Source organism: Heliangelus exortis, chromosome 2 (genome assembly GCF_036169615.1).
Source record: "Heliangelus exortis chromosome 2, bHelExo1.hap1, whole genome shotgun sequence".
Lineage (NCBI taxonomy): Eukaryota > Metazoa > Chordata > Aves > Apodiformes > Trochilidae > Heliangelus > Heliangelus exortis.
Genome location: NC_092423.1, coordinates 30,404,702 through 30,424,701, shown reverse-complemented (window position 1 = coordinate 30,424,701; position 20,000 = coordinate 30,404,702). Strand labels below are relative to the sequence as shown.

Sequence of the window (20,000 nt, the reverse complement as noted above, 5' to 3'; positions counted from 1 at the left end):
CAATGCTGATGCCAAACATTGGTTTGTTTTAGTTTTTTTTTTTTTACTACTGCCAATGAATAATAGTAGGGGGTTGGATTTGGGTTAAAAACATTCAACTTGCACTGGTGAAACTTCATCACAAGGAAAAAAAAAAAACAAAACCAAAAAAACACAAGTGTACACACCACCTCTGCAGATTGGCCAACGGGTACACGGGCAGTCTTTTGACACATGAAGCACCTTGTTTTACCCAAGTGGGACAGCAGGGGTAGGTGAGGCCTCTCTCTTCTCACTGTGGGGAGAGACAAGGCTCGGATCTGACTTACCTGGGCACATGCAGAGCAAATACTGAGATTTTGGAGCCTGTTACACTGAGTGTTCCTGAGCTGCCAGCACAGCTCCAGGTTTGCTAAGGTGATTAAGCTGAACAAGGGTAGGTATCAAAAACCAGCTGATTAAGTTTACTAAGCCATTTCAAATCATCCTGACAGTCTACCTAAGAAACTGATACCTCAGCCTTTAAGCAAAAACCTATTTTAGCAGATGCCAGCCACGGCAGCTTTTAAGCCCAAACAAACAAGTTTTATCTAAGCAAGAGAATAAGTGAAAGCTTGCAAATCAACACGCATCCAACACACAAAGCTGTATTTTTTTTCAGAGAAAACTTATGTTTCTACCACTTTGTTTTACTTTATGACTCTGTGACCTTGATAAGTGCTGCTCAGTGCCCACAGCACTGGGAGCTGCTCCCAGCACAGCACACCGGACTCCAGAGGGTCTGATCCAACCCAGGGCACATGGCCAGGAGCTTGTGCTGCCCTCACACAGTGAACACCAGGAGGAAGAAACGGCATTGACGTGCACAGCATCGGTTATGCATCAATCAAGATATCACTTTTATTAACTGGATTTTCCATTTCTGTCGCACACCATGAATTTTATACAATGAAAAAGCCAAACATTGCTGAAAGCAATAAGGTCAGCTGATTTTTCTGTACCCTCTTAACACACACACGTGGATTCGTTCTTGGTGAGAAATTTCTATACTTCTGTTCGTTATTTCTGCTTATTTATACTGCTACTCTTAAAATTGTGTCAAGATTGTCACATCTTAAATACAGATTAAGTTGCTAGAGGTACATTTTTTTTAATATATATATTTATATACACACATACAGAAAAATACAAGACTAATTGTTTGTCCACAATATTTAATTTTTTACACTACTGTAACTATATGCAACTTGTAAAGACACGTTAAGGGGTACAAGAAACTCTTTACTTGCTCTAAATAGTTTGGTCCAATATTATCTTAATGTAGTGGTTATTCTCGCCCTTCCTTTTATGTGACAACATAATACAACATACACCACATGCACAGTCATTCACCTAGCAACAAATGGGTAACAGACACCACTCAGACGAACATCTGTACGCCCAAAGGTTCAACCAACCACACACAACTATAAGGCTATAATACAACTATGCAGCATAAATGGTCAACACTGCTGTTCTAAAGTGAGCACCATATATACAGTTGTATATAAAAACATTGGAAACAAAATAACACCCGGGGTTAGATAAAAGGTGCCATTCCAAGGCTGTACATACATAATATCAGGAAAGAGTATTTACAATACTTGGAAAAAAGCTGCAACAAATAAGTTTATTGCCAATGCCCTTTATAAACTTGTCTCCTACTTGGATGTTACGCTCACCGTCTGTGAACCACACATCTCATTTCTGGCCCTTGGTAAGATCCCTGCTCAAAAATTTCAAGCAAATATGTTCTATGGCTTCACCCACACATCTGTTCTTGTAGCTTGTGGTTTTTCAATATCACACTGACTAAACTGCAAGTAGAGTTTAAAATGTAAAGCAGTAAAACACCTATCCTTTGCCTTGCTGAGGAAGCAGAATGTAACATCCCTGGCTAGGCTAGCCAGTAAGAATACCTCATGCAATTTAGACTCCCTTAGTAAAGTCTCTTACTAACTGAGAGCAGCTGGCGTGAGCTGTAGAAATTGTGACCAAGCATAACACAGTTCTTTGGTGCTCTGCTCACTCTGCGGTGGACGTGAAATGCGTCGGATTTGACCGTTCTGCAAGTGTTAAAGATGCTCAACAATGTAAACACTCTGCTCAGACATCCCATGTCTGCCCAGGGCTCTGCTACATAACACCACCAGTTTCACTAGCATTGCTTAGAAGACCCAGTGCACAGCATGAAAAAATAAAACATTCTTGCCCTTCCCAAAACTAGGAATCTGCAATATATTTTATTCTAGATAATAAAATTCCATAAAGATAATTCATCTGGTCGCAAGTATCCTTTTGTACAGAAATACTCTAAATCAAGACCTTGTCATGGCAATGGGAAACCCAACAGGAAGGCTAAGGAGCTGTCAAATAAATATTTTCCTATATGCTATTTTTAATTGACTTTATGAAAAAGCATGATTATATATGAAAATAAGTGGTATACGTGTGAGAAACAGCAGTATTTGAAGTCTTAAAAAGAGTAATGAGAAAAATGTCAAAGACAATTTCAATTTGAATCCAATTACCAAAAGGTTTTCCATCCCTCGATGCCTTTTGAAATCTCAGGGAAGGAAGAAGACAGAGGAGAAGGTTTACAAGGTAAAAACCTAAAATACTAAATGTCATGATACACTAATAATAAAAGTAATTCATACAAATAGTTTATTTTCAGTTAGCATGTTAAAATTCAGAAGTAGACTTAATAATTTACCTTTGTTATATTAAAAAAGAAGATTGTCTGCTTGTAATATTAACATATTTCTATGGGAGAAAGCTGCCTTACAAAGCTATTTATCTTTTTTTTTTTGTTGTTTTTTTTTTTTTACACATTATTTTTATAAAGAAAAAACCAAAACCAAAACCAAACCTGCCTCTAGTAAAACAAGATCTTTTCAGTTTGATTTTTGAGCCACAACTTTATCCACATCATAGCTTAAGACAAATAGGTGTGGGTTTAAAATAATATTTCAAGATCACTAATTTTCAGTGCATCTTTGCTTTGTACAAGCCTTGGAACATCTGAAAGCTCTCTGAAGAGTTTTCAGCATCAAAACATTATTGCTTTGGTTCTGTTTCAGACACATAGAATTTTGCCACATATCACGTATTTTAGATATCACAGAAGGTCAGAACAAGAATTAACATTTCACAAGCAAACAGAGGCTTCTCTCTCTACTTTAAGTGCAGGACATGAAACTCTGAAGTGCTCCATTTACATTAGGATCCAGATATTAATTTTAATTTAATCCAGATCTTCCATAGTGAAATTATAAATGTAAAAATTACACAATAAAATATTCTGTTTTACTGAAAAAAAAACCATATTGGCTAGCAGCATGCAGAAACCATGCATTGTCATACCATCAAGCAAACACAAAATTAAAGTGTAATAAATAGCTGCTCAAAGCCCACTTAAAAATCTTAAGACAACAAAAGGGGGTCTGGTGACAAGGTGTTCACAGCTCTGAACAGGAAGAATGATGCTGTCAAGTAGATTGAGTTATTATGGTCAGATCACTGTCAAATGACATGACAACAACTGGCTTGACTGGAGGTACACAGCAGCCCCTCCTTTGGGTTCCGCTGAATATTCACAGATATCGTCTTTTCACAGAGAGGTAGTTGTAGCACATTGTTTTTCAAGTTCCTGTTCTTTATCTGTTCCAATTTGTTTGCTGTGTCTGACATTTGGTCAGAAAAAAATTTTAGGCTGCCCAGCGATGAAGCCTGGTTTGTGCTTCCGCTGGAACTTATACACATTTTCCATGTTGATTTCTCCTGTACTTTTACACTGGAAAAAGACAGATTGTTTTGAGGATCAATAATGTATTTAGTGCTGCCGTGAATCTGTGACCCCAGGCAAAGGCTCATTAACTTCAGGCTTTCCACCAGTTCCCCTGCGCTCCTAGCCGAGAGCTGCATTGAGTTTCCAGATCCAGCGCATCTCCGAGTGGAACCTGAAGTGTTGTTGGTGCTACCGCTGGAGCTACCGGAGGGATTTCCCCCCCCTTTGTTGTTATCACTTGGGCTGCTTTTGTCTACCCCTCCGTTTGCATTACTGGGTTTGCTCTGTCCACCCCCATCTCCTTGGCTGCCGGGTGGCCCCTCACTGCTATCCCGTCTATGCCAGGAGTAAGTGAAGCCACTGTCTTTGTCGAGGCGTCTCCTACTTTCCGAGTCGTCGTCGCTTGTTTCTGAGCTGCTGCAACTGGAGCCTCGTCCCTGGCTTTTCCTCCTGTGGTAGCGTTTATGCACTGTGCTTGGTGAAGCAATATTCATTTTTAATCTGCTGAGCTTCGGAGGTAAATTCTCATCCATGTCAAACTCATCGTCTGACTCGCCCTCCTCGAAGATCTGATTGAGGACCGGTGCGCTCTTTCTTGAAGTAAGACGATTCGTAACTGAAGGCTTACGGCGCAGAACGACTTGAGTGGAAAGAGAAATAGGTTTTTTATCTTCTTCATCTTCCTCTTCATCTTCTTCTACTCTGAACAAGCACTTCCGGCCACTTGTAGTGGGTTTTAAGCTCACTGATGGGACTGCTGAAAGTGCAGGTCCGGCTAATTCAGGGATCTCTTCTTTCTTTGCTGAATCACCCACAGCTTTACTTCTGTGGCCATTGAGAACGTTCTCAGCTGTGCGTGCTGGTGACTGAGGAACAGTTCCATGGGAGAGAGGAGAAGCTGTAAGGTCATCCTCCAGATCTTGGGGTACATCAATTTTTGTTGGCCACGACTGCCTACATAACAATTGTAAAGAATAAAATAAGTTAGATCAGAACACACAAGAAAATTTAAGATCTGCATACATGCAGCACAAGTACTGCGCACAAATGGGCTTGCTGGTGACATGTTTGTAAATATTAGCACTGAGTAACTAAGAAAAGGAAACATTCTTGTAGAATGTGCATTCCCTTAGAAATATTGTTATGTGAAGGGCTCATCATAAGTACAAAAACTTTGTTTAGAAATTACAACAGTTACTGTACAAATCTGAAGACTATACTGCTCACAGAAAATGAATTGATCAATAAAACACTTTAAGTAATTGTGTCTCAAAGAAAATAATCTGAAGTAGGTATAGAACCACCAGTGCCTAGAAGATGAGAGCTTATTTAAGCCCAACTCAAATAAGATAGTATTGCAAACTACTACTTCTACTCTGAAGCTTCTGTTATTTTTACCCAGCGTTCCAAATATAAAAAATAGGTTAGAATTAACATGAATGAGACTGAAAGCTGAGTCATAAGAAACATTCTCTCATTTTCAGTAAGTCTCATTCAGACCAAGCTCTGTTCTACAAAATCCCCTTTAATTTTAAACACACATGAATTGAGGTTATACTTTTATTTGTCCTTGGCTGAGCAAGTGGAATAATACAGCTGCATGAATTCAAGACCCAAGCTGCTTAAGAATATGAAACTTCAATAAGCTGCAAATCAAAGTTTAAAATTTAGGACTGGGTACTTGCATTAGCTCAGATCAAAATGAAAGTAATACTTGAGTGTAAATCAGTTTTACAGTTAGTATCTGATGTCTTATCTCCGGTATCTAATGATTTATATTTCATTTAAGATCCTAATACAGATTGCAGTTTTCTCATAATGCACACAGAGTAAGAACAAAGACTGTCAGCCCTTCTGTATTTTGAAAGCCCAATGCACAAGACTAACAACTACTACACCTTATCATTAAATAATTCTTCAATTACTTCACTCAGCTTAAGTCCCACATTTCTTCTGGAGATAAAGAAATTTTATGTAACCTCTCTTAAGAGTTATCCTTAATTTAAAAAAGTTTGCCAATCATTTAACTCCACCTAACTGAAATATTCTATCATACTACATGAAAAAAAGCTGTAGTAGAGACCTCTGTTCACATATCAATAATGTATTACACGATATTCCATATTTTGGGTGTGCCAAAAGAAAGGGCCACGTGAGTATGTTAGCCCATTTTGGAAGCAAGGTGCAGGAGGAAAGCAGAAGAGGAAGCAAAGAATGTGTCACACCAAGTGTGACCCCAGATATCTGCTTGGACAGCATGCACATGAAGATGGAAGGATCATACCAGTTTTCTGATCTCTTCTGTGTGAAGAGCAAGAAACAAGGAAAGCTCAGACACCTCTGTTATTCTAAATGTGTCCTTTTTAAGTGTTTAAAGACAATGCACTAGGACTGCGTTTGCACAAGGCTTCCTCTGCAATAGCTGGACAGGAAAGGATCCTACAGGGTGCAGTGCCTGTCTGCATAGGTAACAACTGACACCTGTCTTCAATCTGTATGAGCTTATTAATGCTAACATAAAATTCATCAAGCCAAACTGCAGACTTTGTTTCGAAGTGTTTTGCTTTGCTTTGCAAACCAGCAACACAAAAATCCAAGAAGTGGAGCTTTGGCTGTTGTCCTCCTTGGTTTGACACTGGCATCCTCCCTTAGGTCCCAGCTGACTCTAGAAATCCTGGGAACCACTGACCCAGTTCTCTCTTGATTTGTGCTATGCTGAGTATTTTAAACACAAACAACTGTCTCTGATTAACAAATAGGACTTAAATAACTTGGAAACCTAACTACAGAAGTGGCAGAAAATGAAGATCTAGACACTTCAAGAATTTAACATGCATAAAAACCAGACTGGTTTGTTACAAAAAAACAACCAAACAAAAAAACCACAACCCACAGAAAAAAAGCCACAAAAATCCCAAAACAAACAACAAACAAAAAAACCCCAAAAACCAAAACCACCATGAAGAGTTCTGTAACTGTCGCAATAAAGGGTAAACACAGTATCCAACAGTACAGTAATTTCCAGGCAATAAACCTCCTCACTACAGTACATTTATCTCTCATAGCAGCCCATGCTTACCTCCCCCCCCCCAGCACTTATTCTCTGTAAGCCTGAGGGGAGAGTGGGAAAGAAAAGAAGCTCCAGGTTGCAAGTAAGTTAATTTTTAAATTATCATTAGAACTTTTGAAGTCTCAAAATCAAAGTAATGTAACTACTTTGTTGTCTTTTCCGTGAGGTCATTCTGCATAAACACTTTGAATTGAGAACCATCATGATGACACGGAATAGCTGGGACCATTAAGGGCAAGAATTCCTGAGTTTAAGCTTGATCTCCTTGTTATTAAGATAAAATTCCCATTCATAAAGCAGGCTTCAACTACTTCATTCATTTTTACAAACTCATATAAAGATTTAGGTTCAATTAGCTTCTTTGTTCCAATTCCTCACATAACTGGAGCAGCTCTTTTATTGAAAGAGAAAAAAAGCAAAACCATTTACAAGCAGACTTTTTAGTTTTAGAATTTTCATTTAAAGATAAATTCAAAGTTTTCCTCTAAAGTAATGTGTTTTATATCTGATCCTTAGTACTAGACACATTTGAATCTGTTTGGATTTCTTAAAAAAAAAAATTGACATAAAACAAAGAGGATGATCCTTTAAGAGAGAACTGCAGACAAGTTACCCTATTACTGTTTAAGAAAGGTAAACTCTGTAACACCAACCTCCAGACCACTTGGTTCTTGTAGGCACCCTTGAGTTGGCTGCAACAATAACTCTTCTGAAGTAACTTGGAAGCACACAACATACCCTAAAATTACCTGTAAGTGACCACTGAGTGAATGAACTTTTAAGTGCAGCACCAAAATTTCAGTGTCCTCTAGTACACAATGCAGGGTGCAATTTTGTCTGGAGAACACTAAGATGTTGAGAACCACTGTAAGGTTCAGAGGGAAACAACTCATTATGCAGGGAGACAGAATGGGAGTCAGAAGAGACTCCTCAAAAACTGTCCAAAATATCAGCCTAAATCCAGACTAACAACCAATAGAGATTAACCTACTTCCTGAAGTAAAAAAGAAAAGATGGATGTGCACCAGAAGGCCACCACAGCCTGTCCCTAGGATCATTCCAAGGAAATTATTTCACATGTGACTTGTGCAAGACAGACTATTTTGTCTTTTTCTCTGAACCCTGTAGACAGTTCAACAACACTGAAGTTAGGGAGCAGCTCTAAACATCAGCACAAGAACTTGCTATTTCTCTCTCATTAAGATACTAGGTACTAACAACTGTTACTATTGGTAATAATAGTTACCAATAATATTTCCCCAAAACCTAAAAGGCTTTAAGAGATCTGAAGTTAGAGAACAAAAATCATTGGAAATGACCCAGCACTGGAAAGATTATCAAGATGGACCAAAAAAAAAAAAAACCAATCTTTTTTTTTCAATATCAACAAATCCCTAGTCATAGTCTAAAGCTTGACTGAGAGTCACAGAATGCTATGGGTTGGAAGGGACCTCAGAATTAAAATCAATATGACTAAGAAGAGGAACTGTTCAAAAACATGTATCCTCCAATACCAGTGTGCAGGTAGAAACTGCACTACTCAGCTTATGTTTGTTTTTTTAAAGCATATACTTCTGTCACTGAAAATACAGGCTGGTTTGTAACTGGTTGCAGAGCAAGTGGACAAATTGAGCTTATCAATACCAAGTAGATGCCAGAACCCAAATGTTCTCTTTAATTTTACTGTGTCACAAGCTGAATGAAGCTTTGAAATATCTTAGGGACCCTTACTATGGGTTTTTTTGAGCTTGTGTTTGTCAAACTAAAAAAAAAAAATAATTCTATTGCAATATCTTTAGATGGGTGATTAAAGGAATTAATTCAACAGTTCTCCTTAGACAACAGGTATAAGAACTGATATTAAAAAAAACATAACATACAGATGTTTGCTCTAAGCTTGACTTAGGGGATGTTTGGCCCATTAAAAAAGGAAAGCAAACAACTGTACCATAACATCAAATTCAGAGTGATTTCTCATTTATAACTAATTCCCCATCAACATGTTTATGGATTAAGCAACTATTTTTTTTCATTACATACACAATATGTATGAGGAACTGGAGATAATGAACATGCCTTTTCCTAGCAGGTGTGAATACTTACTACTTCAGATACAGACTTCAAACTCATTAAGCATTCCCTGAAAATGGTAGGAATTGAAAGTATTACTGTTAACTGATTTCTTCTGAAATATCCATGGAACTTTAAAGACATTTTAAAGATTTTTAAAGACATTCTAAAGACATTTAAAGATTCGCAATGAATAAGTATTTAACTGTTTAAAGCAAACCAGAAAACAAGCAAGCAAACAAAATAAGTACTTCAGCAATTCAATAGGATTCTCATTTAAACCACCATATAAACCTAGATTCCTAAATTCTCACCTGAACTGAGCTTTGATGTTGCTAGGGCTTGCAGATCTAGTCTGAATTTCCTTCTCTTGTTTTTCTCGTAGAATCCTTTCAGCTAGTAAGAAGTAAGTAGCAGTGATGTGATTGTATTTGTTGGTTTCCAGTGCCCTAAGGAAAGTACAAGACATGAAATAAACCATACATTGATGCTTTTCTAAAAGCTGGACATGCATCTCACACGCCACACTGTACTTCTCACAGCAAAAAGAGTGCCTGAAAGCACAACTGTGTGTTTTAGGTGGTTTGACAAGCATGTCTTGGTTTTATTAAAAATAAAGAGCCAACCAACCAACTATAGCTGCATGAGGGCATCTTTAGAATTAAGGAATTCTTCCTTTATTGAACATTCTTTAAATGATTAAATTGTATTTTATTAATGTTATGCACCCATGATGAGCTTTCCTACTGGCACATACAACCACAAAGTACTAATATTTGTCTATGCAATAGCTGAAGGATAAGCCTTCATAATTTTGGGGATGTTACATTAAGGTTACAGTAAAATTAAGTTCATAACCCAGTAAGCATGATTCAGACATTCAGGATGCCACTGTTTTGCAGCTAACAGCTTAAGAAGTGAGCCTCCTGCTCCCCCCCCCCAAGGTGTTTTTTCACCTTGTTTTTCCAGCTTAAGCACAAACAAACATTAAAAAAAAAATTATGTCCTCCTTCAATTTTGGGAATATTTTGGAAATGTTGGGGTTTTTGATCTATTATAAGACACTACATACCTTTCTAGCAAGCACACTCAGTGACTATAACTATTTTGCATTATATAGATAAGAGGAAAAATATTTTCAGGTAACAGTGATTCAGATATCCTGGAAATGTACTAAGGGAAAAATGCTAGAATTTATCAGCTCCAAACGTGCATGAGATAAGAAGCACAAGGAAAAGCATTTACTTTTCAATTTGGATTTTAAAGATGCTGTTTACTCAAGATAGCAAACTATTGCAGGAATCAAACACTGTTCCAAAACATTTTCTTCAAATTTTTCCTAAGGTTGGTTCTACCTAGGTATTTCTCATCCTAGGATATCCTGTCACAGAGTAAGATTATAATATTTTGTTTGTTAACTGAATGACTTGATATTTAAACACTGAAGAATCCAGGTTCTTGTTACATTCTTTAACCCAAATGACAGATACACAAAGTAAACTGCATATAAAAACTGACAACTTACTCCACTATTGTGTCTCGGTCTGCTATATCACCAAGAACCATGCGTTGTATTATGCTGTTGTGTTCCTCCTCAGACAAATTTTTATATGACACCAGAGGAATATTGTACTTTGTTGCAGGAGATGGGTCAACTCCTTGGAGCCATGCATGGTTTTCAATCTCTTCCAGAGATGCCCTTCGCTTCGGGTCTCTCTGCAACATCCGTGTAATTAGACTGTGAATAAAAAAATAAAACTAAACAAAATGCACTCACAGGTTTAAAAAGCAGTCAGTGTAAGAACAACATTAGGAATAAATTTTCTGCTGTCAGTCTGCATAGATTTTTAGCTCTTTCTACAGTAAGCCATGTAATTTATTCTCATACATTCCAAACACTGCTTAACTGAAACAAATGAAAAACTATACATTTTGCAAACGCTGCAGTTTCCATTTACAGTTTCCATTTACGATGCTTAGATTCTTAACCTGATTTTTCTGGTTTGTTTGTTTTTAATAGGTCTTACAGGGCAACTGTCACAGATGGCTCTGTAAAGCAATAGAAACATAATTTTCTGTTATTAACTGTTGTCAACAAGAGTATCAAATGGTAAGATAAGTAGAAATATTTTATGCTAAAATAGCTATCTGACATTTGATCCTTCAGGATCCCTGAAGGAAGAGTGATATGTTCTGTCCATAGAGAGAAAAACCCAAAACAGAGTACTGCCTGGGATGATGAAGTGACAAACCTACTAATGGGTTGATACTAGTGCTTAAAAGTGCTGGGAAAGATGTGCATCAGTTCCCCAAATCAACAGAGAAAGATTACAGATTAGCAGAGCACATCTTTATTCACTTATTATACATGAAGAATTCTTGGGGGAAGTATTTTTGGTTTTGCACAACAAAAGGAACATGGATATAGTTCTGGTGCCAAGGTTTCAATGAAATTTATTGCTCCAACATGTGGAATTACAGTTGTGCAGTTCTCACATAATGCTTTTTGTTGTGCTAACTATACTACAACCTGGCAACTTCAAATTGCAAGGCCACACAAATCATAAAGGAAATAACTTTTTTTAAATTTTCTTTTCTGTATGAGATGATTCATAGAATTAAAAACTGGGGTTAATTCAGATTTCTTAAAACTACAGTAAAAAAAAAGTAACACATACACTTTGTAGCTGTGTTCTCTGCCTTTACCAGAAGAAAAGTCAAGGTGAGACATGGAAGGCTTGACCTTCTTTCCTTCTGTTAAAAATGTACTCTTATAATATGAATAGAAAGGGAACAAAATATGTGCATCATTTGACGTTTTTTAAACTACACCTGTATTAAAACCACACAGATGTACCACAAGTGCCTCCTGCTTTAAGCTTGCTTATGCATCCCAGACTGCCAAGAATGCTTTCACTCCAAACAGGAAGTTTAAATGTTCCCAGAATCTTTTCCCTAAGAATACCTCACCTGTAGAGAACTTGGGTAACTGACCAAATACTGTTGATGCAACACCTAGAGAAAGCAGATCTACAGGAGGCTTTAAGCAAATTAGTCTTAGTCAATATAATTAGCAAAGGGCTGCAGAAAATAAAGTTTCCTGGCCTCAGCACAGCACACAGCATCTCAAAGAGACTCACTTGTTGGAATTCACTAGTAAGAGCTCTCTTTTAAACCTCTTCTGTGTGTAAAGCTCTTCAAGCTGTTGAGAGCACTTTTCCATCTTACTGGAAATGCTGGACACTCATGACGAGACAGGAAAACCAGCCATGGCTTCATGCTGTGCATTGGATTCCTGGACCACACAGATGATATGTGAAGGGAGGAACAGTTTGCATGACTGCAGCTGTAACAGATTCCCTTCTGTGTCAACCAACAGAATCCTAGATTCTGCTCTAGTTTTGACTAGACCAAATGTGTTTTTCAAAAATTATAAGGGACCCAAGCTTTTATATTGAAAAAGAAGGTAATACTATTTTGCAGATTCAATAATGCTGCTAAAAATTGTAAAATAGTTTAAGTGATGGAACTGGGATCTATATTAAAAGGACTGAAGAGGTCATTACCTGAAAGGAAAATATGGTAAATACTGGAACATATCACAAGAATAAAAAAGCTGCAGTGAACACTGCAGAAAAACAACACACCAAAATGAGTCATGATTCCCATGTGGCACATGGTATCTGCAGACAAGAATATTTTTCTCCCTCGATTGCCTAGAATGTTGATTTGGAATTGCAATTTCAGGAGATGAGCAAAATTTGCTGTGATATTTGGGTTTTGACAACTTGTATTTTGAACAGAAATATATAGGAATTGCTACATTCTGAATCTATGCCACAAAATACTCTCAACAACACCTTGTAATTTGTCCAGCAAGAGTGTTGGCCAAAGCCGGTCAGTAGTGAGCAGCCTCTCCAATCATTTATAAAATACATGACAATTGAGGCATGTAGAAGAAAGATTCACTGTGTAAAATCAAAATGAAGTTTCATACACATGTGGGAAAAAACCTATTGGCAAAAAATATCATGGGATTAACCCTAGTAAGAAGAGACACAAAGAATAAAAAAAATGCAATACTGTTGCCCAAGAAACTACTCAAGCAATGTGGAGAAATACTAAGAGCTAACCAAAAGCAGTAGGCATAATATTTTGACTTAATCTTAATCCACACACTGATAATATGGCATTGGGGAACTCCCAAAGGTAAGGAGAACCCACTCTACAAAGGCTTCCAAGTTCTGTAGCATCTACTTACTCTTTACATTCTTTAGACACATGAGGTGGCACTGTGTATTTGCAGTCCATTATCATAGTTAGAGTTTCACTGTCATTTGCTTCTTGAAATGGTGGTTGTCCACAAACCAACATGAAGAGGATGACCCCCAAACTCCATATATCTGTAAATATATAGTATATATTAAAACAACTGTGAGGAAGCAGTCAATTGCCATCAAAACAGAGAAGTGTTCTTGAGATGCATACTGGGGTTACTAGTGCATTCTTAATTGATTATCAGTGTTACTTATAGAATTTGCAATTCCACTAAAGCACAAAATAATTTCATTATTTGACAGTTTTTCTAGAGCTTTTGAGGGGAAAAAAGTATCATATTTCATGACTTCAAGGATGCATAATGGTTTGACAAGCATAACAACTTTGACAGCAAAGCCTTAAATCAAGGTGATCTGGCCACTCAGAAGACAAGAATTCATTACCCTTTTCTTCACAGGTTATTGAGGAGACTTTTATTCAAAGCATGTTCCTTTTTAAAGGACTAGTATAAACTGTTCTCAGGATTGTTTACATGTTACTCTATGAAGTAAGAAATTACAAAAAAGACTTCTTTCAATGAGACTGAACTAAATATGTATTCCCTTCAGTACTATTGCTTTAAAAATTCTTTGCTACTGCTATTGGTAAGTAATTAATTTCATAATTTATGTAAATCTTACATCAGTCGTTTTATAAAGTCTGTTTTTGGTTTTTTTTTAATATATATACATCTAACAACAATTAACAGTGATCCCTACTGCACATTCTTTTATTTCCTTCTAATTTCTGTTTGTATAAAATAAAAAACATAAACCCTGCCTTGATTCCCAACTAAATGACATACCAAAAGATGAAAATGAAGGCATGAAGCCCCTTAGTTTCTGCTTAATGTAAAAGCTAATACTTAGTTCAAGTCTTATATTAAGAGTTTTCCTGGAATGAAAAGTTTCACAGATCTTACTGCATTCTATACAAGGAGTTTATTTCTTATTGACAGACAGATCATGCTGCACAAAATAAACAGCTCCACCATATACTTAGAGAAAAGGCCACGCTCTTAAACTTCCACAACAACTCCACACTCAGGAAATTTCAATGACAATTTTGGGTCTTACACCTTAGCATTTCCCATATCTGTAGCCAGTAAAACCAAACAGACAGCTATAGTGAAAGAAGTGACCAGGCAGACACATCCTGAGAGAAGAGAGGAGCTGGCAGTGGTCTAGGAAGCAGAGCACTCCGGCTCTGTCCTGGAAGTGCTTGGCAAGGGGGAAGCACAGTGAGTTACCTACCCAACTGTGTCTTCCTTTCTGTACCCTGCTCAAAACACTTGACATGCATTTAACGCTGAGGGATGGCTATAGTTTTGCTTAATAATGTAAATCACACACATTCATCCCTGGAACAATTACTCATTCTGCTAGTTTCAACCCATTCTTCATATGGTTTAGCTGACAGAGGAAGAAAAACACTACATGGTAATTTCCTTTAGCGTTCTAATTTGCAGTAAGTGTATGCTACTAACTCAGACAATTATTTGATTTCTGTTATGCTTACTAGGGCCTCAATCCTGTAGGTACTGAGCATTTTGAGGCTGGTATATGATAACATGTATACCTGCAAATTCAACATGACTATTCACATGTTCAAGATTCAATAATTGATTTAATGCCTGATGCCATGAAGAAAATCAATGTTCTTAAATACAGGATATTAAAAAGCCTCACAAGACATAAAAGTAGTTTCACCTAAAAGGTATATCTTTAATTTTGTAAAGCTGCTTAAGTCTTTCTCCCCCTACTTCGCTTGAAGGTGGCCAAATAGTTTTGTTGCAGTACCTATCTTCCACCACAAAACAGATTACAAGAACTTAATTTTTCAAGCACATAAAAGATGTCAGCTGATGTGTTCCTATGAACCGTCATGTTTCAGATATCCATGCCCATCCTAGATTTTTAACTTTGCTTAAGAATAGTCTGTGATATGATCTACTCTAGTATTCTGTTCAATGTTCCCCCAACAACAGAATAGAATAAATGCTTCATGTCTCCTTTCAGCATGAAGCATTTTAGAAGAGTACACATAGTATTCATCATTAATGACAAATTACATTTGCTATAATAAAGCAATATAGGTTGGACATTAGGAAGAATTTTTTTACTGAGAGGGTGATCAAGCATTGGAATGGGCTGCCCCGGGAAGTGGTGGATTCTCCATCCCTGGAGATATTTAAAAAGAGCCTGGATGTGGCACTCAGTGCCATGGGCTGGTAACTGCAGTGGTAGTGGATCAAGGGTTGGACTTGATGATCTCTGAGGTCCCTTCCAACCCAGCCAATTCTATGATTCTATGATTCTATGAATATACATTGGCTAAATTTAAGCCAAGAGGAAAATACTGGGGAGAGGAGCAATTTAATTAAACCATAAGTTAAAAATAAGGCACAAGAAGTTTAAACAGAAGGAAAACCCCAATATTCTAAGACAACAAGCTTAAAACAGTAAGAGACTCCTGCACTAGGGCAGCAAAAAATAACTACATGCTATTTCATTCTTACACATGCAGACGAGGCTTACTGTTACATGTTTCTGGCAAATGTGTATTTTGTGAGCCTGCCAGCATAGCAGACATTTATTCTGATGTGATCAAGAAATAACAGTGGACAGGAGCAATTACATGGCTTTTAAATTCACCATATTTTTATATTTGCTGCTAAAGATCATCTTCATTGCACCTGCAGTCATGGCTACTCAGATGACTCAGCTCAGTGTCAAGGACACAGCTGAACAGCCTTTGAAGAATTAAAACTATACTAAAAAATAGGAAGAAAGAAAACGGTGTGCCTAAGTAAGTCTGATCTACATATGAAGACTGAAAGCAGAAAAATCACCAAAGACTTGAGAGCAGAAGACAACTTAGTATCATGTCACATGACAGGTGTCATCTTGGGATAATATTCACAAACTCTCCAGTATCATACTATAGCAAGCCTCTCCTCATTTATGGAAGAAGAGCCAGGTGTTTGGATGTCTGTAAGTGTATTAAGAGGAACACATCTGAGAGTCCTATCTAGGCCTTCAATATGCAGACTCACAAATCAAGGGGTTGCTCCCTGGACTATTCTGTGTCATGCTTTAGCTAAACCAAATCACTTGTTTGCAACTCCACATGCAACTCAAACATAACACATCACACGAGGAACTAAAATAATGTTGATAGTCTGAACACACAACTTGAACACAAACACAGTGTAAAGGATGGTAAGTGTGAAGGGAGTGGTAAAAAAAACTGACAGAAAACAGGAAACATTAAAAAAAATTTCAAAGTAACTTCATTTGAAATATACAAACTCTACAAGAACAATGAAAAAATTTAACTAGTAAGTGCATTATTCACTGATATTTCAAACTACCACAATTAATTAGACAATATCTTTGTGCGATCCTAAACAAAACAAGAACAGTAACAACAGTAACTTGCCCTCTCCACCTACCACAGAATTTCACAACAGCATTTTTTCTAAGACACACAATCACAGAATGGTTGTAGTAGGAAGGGACCTTAAGAGATCACCTAGTTACAACTCCCCTGCCATGGGTAGGTACACATTCCACCATAGCCCCATCCAACCTGGCCTTGAACATTTCCAGGGAGGGGGCATCCATAACCTCCCTGGGCAACCTGTGCCAGTGTCTCACCACCCTCACACTAAAGAATTTCTTCCTAATGTCTAACCTCAATCGACCCTCTTCCATTTTAAAGCCATTACCCCTTGTCCTATCACTATATGCCCTTGTGAAAAGTTAATGCTGGATGAAATAAAAACCCCAGGATTTTCACTGACACATATCTCTGCAATTAAGTTTCCAGAAAACAGAAATCCCTGCAGGTTTTGCATTACTGAGTTCTTATTTTGCATGTTTTGAAAACACTTTGACCTTCACATAGGTAAAAGCAGCAAAAAGGGGAAATCACCTTGTTTTTGTAAAAATGATCCATAAACTTTTATGTCTAAAGTTTTATAAGAAAATATATCTTCTAAACTTATACAGGTGACCTACAGCCTAAAAAAGCATGTAAACTTAACCATGTTGTGTTGCTAGCCTTCAATGTAACTTAAAGTCCAAGTTTTAGAATCTTAAGTCATTAAAGAAGATGTTTCAAAATAATGGGTTAAAAGTCACATATAATATTGAAAGATTTAAAAGATCAACAGTTAAATTACTATTTGGCACATATGTAACAAATGCTAATATTTGTACCCAATTTATTAGTTTTAAGCCATTCTATACATGAAAAAAAATTCAGTCTTGTATCTGTAACTTCCACTTTACTGGAGATCCCTAGCTACATATTTTTCAGTCAAATTCAGAAACTATACTGAAAAAAAGATTGAAAGAAACAAAAATTCCTTGTTTATAATGATATAAATTTTGTTCACCCATTTAATGTAATAACCACTCCACACTGAAAAATTCTTAGTTTCCAGAATAGTGCCATCTGGCCGAGAGGGAAAAGCAATATATTCAAGCATAGCTGTCTTTGAGAAATTAGTAAAGAAGAAGATTATTTTATTATAGTGCTTATTTACCACATTTTAGTATTTCCCCAAACAGTTCATCAAGCAACACATAGGCATATTCTTTACCATACTGTCTTGTGTTGCCACAATCATCACTGCTCTATTATTCTTTCCTATTCTCTCCTGAATGCCACTGGCTCACTAAAGGATTGCACAAGCACCAGTCAAAAACAAAGGAGAATGCAGAACTAGTTAGCCAGGGTCTGAATGCAGAGAAAGACTGTTTTTTGAGACAAGTTAAATGGGCTGTGCCATTAGAAAAGAAAATCTCACTTGCAGTTCAAAGCTAATATGGCCTGACATACAAGTACACACAGTAAAGAACTCTGCAGAGATGTGCCCCTCTTCCACCTTCACAGCCATGTCATACTATTTTTAGGGTAATAATATATTAGCTATGGTGCTATGCTAATCCCTTCCCCCCTCCTCCCCCCCCAAATTACCAGGTTTTAGACAAAACATTTAGATATTATAATAAATTTACTACTGCATAGTTTAACCAGATAAAGGAGCAGGTTTTGTAAGCAAAACTGCTTGGCTTGGACCAATGAGTCAGCACACATTTGCAGCTATAGTCCCTTATCACAGCTCACAACTCAGATGCTAATACCAATTCTAGATTTGAGACTTAACTGAAGGAACACAGGGAAAGGCTACAGACTCTTTCAGAAGAGCAGATTTTTCACAATGTCAAGATTTTTTACTACTCATAATAACTAGCAGTTGAAGGCTTTATGCAGACTGCTTACTTCTCTCTTCCCTGGGCCATCTAATTTGCTCTCTGCAGATAACTGACACAGAAGAATTTAGGCCTGACATGCTGTATGAATTTAGCATGCCTACAGCCTTAAAAACCTCAAGAGTAGAGGGAAGGTACATTTGTGTACTGTGGTGGCCAAAATTACAGTCTTTCAAAATCACAGTGAAGATCTCAAGATGCAATTTAACCTTAAAACTGGATGTTAGTAACTTGAAGCTGCTGTTGCTGTAACAAGGATAAAATAAGAAAGGTTAGGAGTTTTAAAAGCACTAGCTAACTCGTTTCAGTAGAGAATATTTTAGTGTTTTTAAAGGTTTTAAATAATATTGATCAGGAAAGGACTGTTGAAGCAGGATTCCCAGAACCATGACAACCAGGGCTGTGTATACGCCACTTCCTTACATAACATGAAGTCACTGCCATAGAAACCAAACTACGTCATTAGCTGTCTGTGCTGCCTGTCTTAAACACAGGGCAGTCAAACATCTGTTATGTTCCAGTTTGTACTCTGCAGAAAGCATATCCATATTCATCTGCTTAACCACTGAGCTGGGCTTCATTTCATCAGCCATTTATTGCTTTCTTAAGTTTCTGATTTACTTGGGGAAAAAAAAAGTTGTAATCCATTTGATTTAGGGGATCCTTAGAGTGTAAGATTGTCTCAGATTTCTACCCTTCTTCAGAAGTGAGGCACTTGTGACACTTTACATATGCTATGTGAATTTGTGATTTTAAGGAGCTAATCCACACTCATTTTGGAACAGACACATTCACATTTAACTACATGAAATAAATCGAGCCTGTTCACTGAAGCTGTTTATTCTAGACCTTTAGGGGAAAGCCATTTTTTTTCCTCTTAACTTACAGGTAGGACTGCTTTACTGTTTACACAGAACTGCTCACTTGATACATCTTTATACAGCAAATCTGCTTCTTCAGAAGGGATTTATAATATTGAGTAAATTCAGTCAGGTTTTATACATTTCTTATTGGAATGTTTATTACAACAGCTGAAGACAGTATTTATTTTCCACTAAAAGCCACTTAATAAGTAAAAAGGCAAATATATCAGCTTTTATGAAGATGGAAAATGTTTACATTTTTATTTTGCCACCACAGAGGTATCAGCGGACTGTGGATAAATGAAGGGAAAGGAACCTCGATTCCCAGCATCATGGGCAATTACTCTAATCAGTGTCTTAAGACATTAAAGACAATGTCATCACCACTGCTGCTACAGCCTCTTCAGAGCAGATTTGTGGAGGAAAATCCAAAACATAGAAACCTGTTGAAGGCAAGCATTGAAAGAGACTCAACACATCAGCACTTCAATACCAGGATTTTCTAGGCAGAGCTAACTACAAAAATATAATGTAAAGGTGATCAGCATCTCTGCACTGTAGCTGGTACAGAAGGCTAGGCAGCAGCTGGG

At 37.2% G+C, this 20,000-nt stretch overlaps 1 protein-coding gene across 3 annotated transcripts in view; it reads right to left on the bottom strand.

Annotated features, from left to right (window-relative positions):
* Positions 1 to 854: 854 nt before the first annotated feature.
* The window catches only part of SNRK (SNF related kinase), a 40,686-nt gene continuing 21,540 nt past the window's right edge, over positions 855 to 20,000 (bottom strand). For all 3 annotated transcript variants that reach the window (XM_071735414.1, XM_071735416.1, XM_071735415.1), the window contains 4 exons: positions 13,210 to 13,351; positions 10,474 to 10,686; positions 9,263 to 9,397; positions 855 to 4,762 (listed from right to left, as the gene is read on the bottom strand). In XM_071735414.1, the coding sequence (XP_071591515.1) occupies positions 3,544 to 4,762; positions 9,263 to 9,397; positions 10,474 to 10,686; positions 13,210 to 13,351 (1,709 nt within the window). In that variant the 3' untranslated portion in view covers positions 855 to 3,543. The remainder of the gene's footprint in view (positions 4,763 to 9,262; positions 9,398 to 10,473; positions 10,687 to 13,209; positions 13,352 to 20,000) is intronic.